This window comes from Fukomys damarensis, unplaced genomic scaffold, assembly GCF_012274545.1.
Source record: "Fukomys damarensis isolate Sample0158 unplaced genomic scaffold, DMR_v1.0_HiC HiC_scaffold_16, whole genome shotgun sequence".
Classification (NCBI taxonomy): Eukaryota; Metazoa; Chordata; class Mammalia; order Rodentia; family Bathyergidae; genus Fukomys; species Fukomys damarensis.
This window is the reverse complement of record NW_022900928.1, coordinates 71500334-71510423: the sequence shown is the minus strand read 5'-3', so window position 1 is coordinate 71510423 and position 10090 is coordinate 71500334. Positions and strand designations below refer to the sequence as shown.

Here is a 10090-nt window from a genome sequence, read left to right as displayed (position 1 = left end):
AGCTATCCGAGGCAGACACTCAAGATCACCAGAGTCCTGCTCAGAGCCACTAAGCTGCAGGTTAGCACAGAGGGCCACATCCCTGTCCCCTGTTCCTGCAGGCGAGGAAGTAAAGAGCCTAGCATCTTTCCAAGGAGGAGTTCATAAAGCTTGCACCTCAGGCGGGGGGGGGGGCTTCTCACTGAGACAGCAAGCTATCCGAGGTAGACACTCAAGATCACCAGAGTCCTGCTCAGAGCCACTAACCTGCAGGTTAGCACAGAGGACCACATCCCTGTCCCCTGTTCCTGCAGGCAAGGAAGTAAAGAGCCTAGCATCTTTCCAAGGAGGATATTTGGGGTGCACAGTGTGGCTTGCACAGAAACAGAGTGATTTAATCTTCAAATATTCAGTCCTAGGTTTTTACTGTATGCATATTTGCACAAGGAACAGTGCAAAGCTCTGAAAATGCTTTATAGAAGGGTTTGTAGGCTGCAATCGATTGGAGTGGAGGCTTAAAGCCCTATTTTCACAGCACAAACCTATAAAATCAGTTGCCTGAGAGTGAAAGAGAAGAGTAGTTAGAAGAGGGACCCTGAGATCCTGAGTAAATAGTTAAATGCCCCCTCCAACCCCCACATGAGCCTCTCTACTGCCAATCATGTGGAAATATTTGGGGATCACATACCAGGACTAAATTGCCCAGCTGTTCTTAGAACAAGCGCCAGCAGATGAAACGGAGTAGAATGAATAAGAGGCTCTCAGTCTTCAGGTGCAGGCCTTGGCCAGGTACTAACAGCAGCACTCTGAGGCACTGAAAGAGAAACAACTGCACTGTTTCCTGGAAGTCCCGCCCCCTCCTAGGGACCAGTTATAAAGTAGCAACTGTATGACTAAGGGACTGGTGGAAAATTCTTAAACAAATAGTGCAACTTCTGCCTTTCTGTGAGTGGACAGAAAAGTCTTCAGAAAAGAGCATTTACTTTTTTCCTGTCAGGTCTGGCATAGGAACAATTAGAGAATTAGCAAAGGAAATGGATTTGTTTTTCAAGTGAAAATGTTGCAACAGTAACACCAAAAAATGATACCAAAAACTGCTTATTTCATTAACAGCCTTTCCCCGGGGTTGACAGTGTCATAGGCCCTGGTAATAAAACATGATGGGCATTTTGACTCCTCGTCTTTAATTCAAATCTTTTATCTGCAGATTATAAGCAAAGCCAGAGCTACACACACACTTTTGCTTTAATGAGAGCATATCTTTTCACTAAAGACAGAATTTTACAGGCCTAGGTGAAGACTTCATCAGGATAATAGAATGAAATATTTGAGGTAACAATGTATTTGAAAATAGCTGTGCTGATTTTCCTGGCTAAAGAGCTTGAGACATGACTCGAAACATGATCATGTCGCTTGCACCATTTCTGTTTCACAAGAACTATTAAATCTAGGGCTTAAGGAAAGTTTTAACCTTATGTATGTACGAATGTATGTATGTATGTATGTATGTATGTATTTATTTTGGTACCAGGTATCTAACTCAGCACCTTGCACTTTCGAGGCAGGCGGCAGCACCACTGAGCTAAATCCACGGCCCCTTGTTTTAACCACTTTTGAAAATCTATGTAAAGAATATATGGTATGTATGTAAGACTCAGCCTGATTGTGGTTCCTACGAAATATTTGTTGAAGTAATTTTTTTTTCTCCCTAAGTTGTTTATTCTTGATTCTGTAAAGGGGGGGCAATGACTTACCTATCTTGCTGATTGCTTCTAGAAGCTAATTGATCTTAGCAGATGTATGTATATTTTAGAGACTATGTATATCTATAAACACACACACACAAGTACACCCACATGCACTTCATATACACATAAATAATGAAGCAAAATATAAACACTAATATATTTTATCAACATTAGGATCTACTTTTGTATATACTAAACTGATTGTGAGAAGGAATGAGCCATGTCTAGTATTTCTCATTGCTGTAATTTCTTTTTATTAGTTGATATATCTGAGCAGTAAAAGGAAGAAGCTGTTAACATGAGCAGAATTCATGATCTAATCTAGCTCAACTGAAAGCTTAGAAATAGAAGTCAGCCACATGTGACCAGATGTGACAGATTGGTAAGAAGTGCTTGAATCAGAGAAAGCATATGTTGGTTATGTGTGAAAAACAATTATACAGGAATTATACTGGAAAATCTCTTCACTGTAGCACAATATACATAATTAAAGAGAACTTTATGGTTATTGAGGCATGGATACATTTTATTTATGTGTTTATTTATATGCTTTGTTTAAACATGTTAATGTCATTCTTTTCATATAAAATATTTAGTGAGTACAGAAATTGAAATTTGGAAAAAGAACTATGTTGTTCATTCTTTTAGTTAACGAATGTATGTGAAAGTCATTATTCTGCAAATTGGCATTGTGACAATAAACAACATCAAAAAATCTTATTCTCCTAGGGTTTACATTATAAGAGAAGGAAATACTCAATAAAAAATTAAGTAAATAATACCATATCTGGTAAATTACTGAAAAGAAAACAAACTGTCATCAAGCTTTGCTTAACTATGAAACACATCCTGAAGTAGTATTTGTGGGTGAGCTCTTCGTTGTGTGAATATCAGAGTGCACATGCACACCCTGAGATGGCGCGAGTCAGTCATTCTACCTTCTGATGCAAAGAAGAGATACGTGCATGAAGTTACTGTTGGCACAACATAGCATACTGTTGATCAATTTCTTTTTTATAAATAGAAGGGCTGCACTCCAAAATGATAAATGTATGGTGTAATAAATTCATAAATCAAAGCAAACTAGTTTGTTATCAATACCAATTATAATGAACCTGACACAGTTGTATGTGGCACATTTGCATGTGAGTGGCAGCCCAGTAGGTTTGTTTACACGGGCACAATCACAAACATGAGATATACTGTGTGTGACATAATGACACCATGACACCACTGGGAAATAGGAGCTTTCCGCTCCATGACACCTATGGTACCATCATCCTAGATGTGATCTGGTCAGTCCTTGAAAGAGATGCTTTAATGTACACAGTACATGACTGTGCAGCGCAATACAGAACGAATAGAAGCTACTTCACATTTGGTAACTCTATTGAAAAATCTGTCTCTGTCACTTACCATTCCTAAATATTCCCCAATATTGATTCTGAGATTCTTTTCATCCCAAGATGAGCCAAGTCTGTGGCTATCCAGAATAAAGGCACCTTTCCTAGCCTCCCTTTAATCTTTGTGAGTTTTGGTCTACCAGAAACAAGAAACAAGAGAGATAAGGGAAGAGGCATAAACTTGAAAAAGTGTCAGATTTGCCAAATCCTTGAGGTCTATAGATAATATAAGGGTTGGGTGAGATTATTTACCCAAAACAGAAACATGGGTTGATTAGAAAGGATTCATAAGCTTTTGGGTAGCCAGTTCCTTTAAAGATTACCTTGATTACTTTGTTCTATATGTAATTCCAAAACCCTCTCAATATTCAGCATTTAGTGCATCCTATGCTCAGAAGGCTCCTGTTACCTGAGTCTCTGGATATCGTAGATGGGGCTCCTGAGGGACCATGAGAGCATTTAAAATCCCACAAAGATGGAAGATAATTGCACTTCCCCTGCCTCTGAGTTCACCCTAGGCGACAGGGCAGCCAGCAGATATAGAGCATCCTCTTCCAGTGTGATTGTAAATGAAAAAGACCACTTTGGGTCTGCAGACAGAGAACTCAAGCCCAATTGGATAGCATCAAGAGAAGAAGAGATATTAAGGATGGAGATCTCCAGAACTCTATAGAAGAAAGTAAAGGTAGAAGGAGAGAGAAAATAACTTTTTCTTCTCAGAGCCAATCATGACACCTTTGATCATGTAAGTGCTGTGAACTTCTCCTTCATCTTTCTTGGGTTTTACTTCTGACCCTTATTCTAGAGATATAGAGAAAAAGTATTGGGCAGAAACCATCATTCAGGAATTCCTTGTCCTTTGATGTGATGACTAGAGTTCTTTCTCCTATTCACTCTCTCACACACCGCATGCACAAATGCATTACTAAAAGCTCAGTATCTGTCAGGTTCCAAGCACCACACAGTGCCATTGGATGAAAACTTAGTTGGATTTATTTCTTGACATGGAGAAATAAAAATCTTTATGAGACAAAGATACATAAATTAGCCTGGTTCTCTGAAGAATATCTATATTCTTGATTAATTCCCTTTCTTTTTCCTTTTTATTAATATAGTGTTTACCAAGATTTTTTCACTGGTCCCTTTTCATCCTGGCTTGACCCTGTATCTCCAAGTGATTTATTTGTGCTTAAGTAAATCAACTATCATCTCATTGCAAGTAAATTCTTAAATGCATTAGCATGGGACTCCCCACAATAATTACAACAATGAACCATTAGATAGCACATTATTATATATCAAAACATTCAGAAGCATCATATTTGACCTTTATAATAATTCTGTGAGGTATTTTCTCAGTTAATCAAAAGCAAACATTTAATGGATACACAGTATATACCAAATACAATTGCATCAAATTTCACATAATTACAAGAGCACATTTTCAGTGGTGCTTGTCAAAACATAGATTTCTGAGAAACAGATGAATGAAAAATTAGGAAGACTATTCAGTGATGTGGCAGAAACTTTTCTATTTTACCCCTTTTATCCTGGTTTTGTTGATAATAGTGTTTACTCTCAGAAGTAAACACACCTAAGTGGAAAGATACATTTTATATGAGTAGTTGAGGTAGAGCATACTGACACAGGAATACTTTCTTTGAAAAACTAAGGTTTGGAGAAACCAAGTTTCTGAAACTGCTAGCCCATAGTCATATCACCAAAAATCAGAATCTAAACTTGGGGCTTTAGACATGTAGTTAAAATTCTATCCACTATGCCATGTTGCCTCTTTGCTAGAAAAATATGTGAATTTGAATTCCATCTTCTAGGAAAACTGCATCCACCTGCATTACATATGTGCCCTAAACTACTACTTGAATTATCATTCAGAATCCCACATATCTTTAATGCCTATAAACCTATCTGGTGATGGATCTAAAAATGGTAAGAAATTTGAGAGTCTAATATGTAAGCAACAGCACTTGAAATTATAAGGATAACAATAGTTTTTAAATGGTGGAAAATAAAATCTCAATCTGAAATACTATTACTTGCATATCTCCTATAAGTTTTCTTTGCTTTGAATTTTAATGTTTACTCTTGTTTTGCACCCATATCATGCCAATATCATGCACTAGAATAATTCATATTTTACTGTGTTTTCTATGGTTTGGGGGAGTACTCACAAATGGGCTGTAAAGGAAGCAGTGGATATGAAATCACATCCCTAATCTTTTTCATCACAGATTATTTTGGCATCACAACAAAATTCAACAGCCCACACAGGGAACCAAAGTTATTTTACCAAACACTGCCCAAATTGTGAGTTATTTTGCTGTGGCTATGTTTATGCCAATACTAAATCATTACAAGAGTGTCTGTCACTTGCCTATGGAAGGGGTAAATACCCAGTGCTGAGAAGTGTCAGACACCATATTAGATGTCCCATGCAACATTCTGCTGTTGAATCTACCATAGACCAGAAGAATGAAATGCTATTTCTATTTCAGAGAGAAGTATACTGAAGGTAAAGCAAAGTCATCAAGCTAAGGACCAGCCTAGATTTAAAAATATGTTCGTGTTCCTTAAAAGTGTCTCTTTTCTTATCACAATTCTCTCAATATCTCCTCTCTTCCAAATTTACATCATGAATGTAAATATATTTAATCTTCATAGCAATTCCAGGAGGGAAATATTATCTGGGTTCAATAATAACAAACATTTAGTAAAATTCCATCAGATTCCAAACAATCATAGGATAATCCTACATTTTAATGATATTTTCCCACTTGTTTGATCTTAATTTCCAACACTCATGCACTTCTCTTTGTATTTTTCCCTTGCATTTTCATAGTTTAAAATTCTCCTGTGTCATCCCAAACTTTCCTGTACCATATTTTTAAAAGCCCTTTCAATTAGAATGTGCTAAAACACCTACATGGTGATCACTCTTCAGGCCCTCTCTGTTCGTTGAATCTAATTGTTTAGAGCACTCAAGACTCCCCTGTGAAGACAGTTCATCCAGATCGATGCTGCCACCCAGTGGCCAGACTGTTTTCACCAGCTCAGCACATTCAACTCCAGATAATACTGCAATGAAATTAGCCACAAGTCGTCTGGAAAAGAAGTGAAAAATATTGGCTTCCTCCCAACAAGGAATACAGAGAAACTCAGACTCAAAGAATACTATACATTAAACAGAGTTTCTATAGACTTGATGCCATAAGACAATAGTAAAATAAATCAGCTTCAGCAATACATTGATAACATTATTCTGTAATTATAGTATTAAATATGATACATGCTCTAAATTTAGAATTTGTGATTGTATGGATGCTTTGACCAATTTCATGTATTTTCACACTAATTTCCTTTTACATCCTTTTCATTATGAGTTCCCATTAATCATAACTTTTCTATTTTCTCTCCACTCTATTTAAAGAGGTGCATTCTCTTTCCTTAACTCTTTACTGAGCCTACAATTTATATTTTTTTCCCAGAAATATTCAGTTACTGGGAACTTACTATTATGAATATGTTCAACAGTCCTTCTATCTATGCTATGTCAACAATAGTTACTTTAGCTGGGCATAGTGGCACATACATGTAATCCCAGAACTCTGGGAGGCTGACACAGCAGGTCACAAGTTTGAGCTAAGCCTGGGAAACTTAGAAATTTAGTGAGACCCTGCTTCAAAATAAAAAATAAGAATGGTGGACTGTTGCTCTGGAATGAGGCTCTAGTTTCAAGCAAGTAGAGGAATTAAGGTTGAGAGATTTTGTTTAAAAACAAGGAAGCTGAAATTTGTGTGAGTGAAGATAATTTGAATTAGACTTAGCAAGTTGGAGCAATGCTTACTGTGTATATGGTATTGTTCCAAATGGCTTACAGTGGACCCTCAAGTTATGGGGCAAACTCTAGGTTCAATCCCCAGAGTGTTTTGCAGAAATAAGGAATGGATACTCCATATTTTACTAAATATCTGAATTTGTTTCATTAGATATGGAATCCAAAGCCAAAAGCAGGCTTAGTGCAACTATTGCCTTCTGAAGTTAATTTCAAAAAGATATCAGAATAGCCTAAGAACAATAACAATCATTTCAGGGCATTTGAAAATTTGATTCAAATAGGGTCTTTATTGGGTGTTGCTATTTCCTAAATCTTAGAGAGATGATGATAATTAAAAAACACATGGTATCATCATGGAACTTACAGTCAAATTGTATCCACAAATTAATCTCCAACTTTTCATTCATTCATATCTCAAGTAATTACTTAAGTACCAGTTGTTCAACAGGAACTTTGATAAACATTGCAAATCTGCGGACAAAATATGGTCTTTACTAAATTTGAACAGATTTGATAGTTTGATGGTATTGGGACTCAAATGCATAAGAATTTCATGTATATGTGTGTATATAACTTACCTTACTACCTCCAATTTCTAGAAAATAAAATTATCTATCAGTAACTATTAATTATAAAAAATAATTTGAAAAACTGACCAGAAGTTATGATTAGAACTCAAAGCAGTTACACTTGGGAAATTTTTATATGCTTTGTATTTCTGAAACCTACAGGTTTCAGAATAAAACTATAATTGATAGTTATAAAATAAAACTAAATAAAAATAAAACTGTAATCCATCATTTCTTGGATGATTGAAAAGAACCTTTAAATGAAAGTATTACAACAGACAGCAGACCACAACCAAATCCAAAGGTAGTTTTGAGTTCTCGGCATATTCAGGTAGATGCATCACTTAAAATAAAACAATTAGTACAGAGAAGATTGCTTGGTAGTTGGTAGGGGCAAAAGAAAAAGAGAAAATACAGTCTATTGGTCTAATTAGGGGTGCAGCTGCTCAAGTTGACTTTTGATGAATATTTAGGATATTAGATACATTCGTGTTATACAATGGGCTATGGACAATAATTAAGTTTTGTTTATCTGTTTAGTATTGTGATCTTTACTTCCTTGGACCCTCATTTTTAATAATGTTAAATTGTACTTTGTTTGTATAGTGATCACATAGGAATATTATACCTTTAGATATGAAAGCATGCATATGCTTTGCTAGCTTCGAAGTACTGCTAGTAGTTTGAAGGTCCTACCAAAGTCACATAGAAATGTAATACTCATTTTGAGGTAATAAGAGGTTAGTTAGATCAGGTAGGACCTTGAATCAATCAGGTCATAAGGGCTCTACAATAAAAAAAAATAGATTAATCCAGGACGAGGGATTTAACTCAGTGGTTCTGCTGCCTGCCCCATAAGCCCAAGGTCCCAAGTTCAATCCCCAGTACAAAAAAAAAAAAGTAGATTAATCTATCCATTCATGGAATAATGGATTCATGGGCTATTGGGTTATTTCAAGAGCAACTTATGTATTTAGCTCATTCTCTGATATGTGCCACTTATCCCTCATGCCTCTTGCTGCCTTCAGACTCTGCAAGGAGCCCTATCAGCAAGGACACAGCAGTTATGGTTTCCAGCCTCCTATCCTCCGGAATTGTGAGGTGAATGAGCTTTTATTTCTATGTAACTCATTCAGTTGTAGGTATTATTTTATATCAAGAAACATACTATAATATAATCTTTATATTTGCACAAAGCATGATGACTGTTTTCACATTCTTGTTGGCTTTTATGTTGTCCCTACCAAGATCACCTTCCTGGAAATATGAGAAACAGCACATTGCTGTATGAGTTCATTCTACTGGGAATACCTCACACAGACGGACTGGAGCCAATGCTCTTTGTCATCTTCTCCTTCATTTACATCTTTACCCTGCTGGGAAATTCACTCATCTTGACTGCAATCATATCTTCCTCTGCCCTTCACACACCCATGTATTTTTTCTTGGGACTTCTATCAGTTTTTGACATGTTGTTCCCATCTGTAACCTGTCCCAAGATGCTACTTTATCTCTCTGGCCAGAACTCAGCCATCTCTTATGAGGGATGTGCTACACAACTCTTTTTCTATCATTTTCTGGGCTCCACTGAAGGATGCCTCTACTCTGTGATGGCTTATGATCGCTTTGTTGCCATCTGTCACCCACTGAGATACATGCTTATCATGAAACCTGCGGTCTGTGTCACTTTGGTCACGGTAGCCTGCTTGGTGGGAATCCTTCATGCCACGACCCTGACCTCCTTCACCTTTCAATTGAACTACTGTGGCCCCAGCCACGTGGACCACTTCTTCTGTGACATTCCTGCACTTTTACCCCTGGCTTGTAATGACAGCTCCTTGGCCCAGAGAGTGGGTTCCATTAATGTTGGCCTTCTGGCTTTACTGCTTTTATTCAGTGTTTGTGTCTCCTACACACACATTGGGATTGCCATTCTGAGGATCCGTTCCGCAGAGGGCAGGCAGAAAGCTTTCTCCACCTGCAGCGCTCACCTCACGGCAATCCTCTGTGCCTACGGACCTGTAATCATCATCTATCTGCAGCGCGCTCCCAGCCCCCTGCTTGGTGCTGTGGTACAGATACTAAATAATATTGTTTCACCCATGCTGAACTCATTAATCTACTCCTTGAGGAACAAGGAAGTGAAAAATTCTTTGAAGAAGGTGTTCCCAAAGTTTATACTTACTGTTCATGCATAAATTATGGAGTTTTAAAAGCATTTCAAGAGAGAACTCCCTTTCCAGCAATCTTTATTTCTTTCTCTTAAATAAATAATCACATAACAGAAAATACTTCCTCTGAAAGCAATGCATTTGGTTTACCTATAAGATTTTCAGTGTTGTTATATCTCTGTCATACTCAAGACCTCCTAATTAAAATTAAGTAACATATTTTCCATTACTTTATCCTCGATAAGGAATACAATGGGCGTACTAAGCTTCTGGATACAGATTTCTTGTCACTGCAGTGGGCACTCAGTTTTGCCTGGTTGAAGGTAGGAAGGATCTGTGTTCCTTTAAAAGCCTCTTTGTGAACAGA

General features: G+C 37.2%; 2 protein-coding genes across 2 annotated transcripts in view; one reads left to right on the top strand and one right to left on the bottom strand.

Moving 5' to 3' along the window:
- Vwa5a (von Willebrand factor A domain containing 5A) overlaps positions 1–817 on the bottom strand; it is a 23126-nt gene extending 22309 nt beyond the window's left edge. The window contains exon 1 of the mRNA XM_010618075.1: positions 668–817. The gene's annotated coding sequence lies outside the window, so the exon portion shown is untranslated. The remainder of the gene's footprint in view (positions 1–667) is intronic.
- Positions 818–8817: 8000 nt separating this feature from the next.
- LOC104858020 (olfactory receptor 148) lies at positions 8818–9750 on the top strand. The gene has a single exon (XM_010618101.1). The coding sequence runs from the start codon at positions 8818–8820 to the stop codon at positions 9748–9750; it is 933 nt and encodes a 310-aa protein (XP_010616403.1).
- Positions 9751–10090: the final 340 nt, after the last annotated feature.

What these genes read in the sequence shown, in the direction of transcription:
- LOC104858020 (XM_010618101.1), top strand. Translation starts at nt 8,818, where the DNA reads ATGAGAAACAGCACATTGCTGTATGAGTTCATTCTACTGGGAATACCT.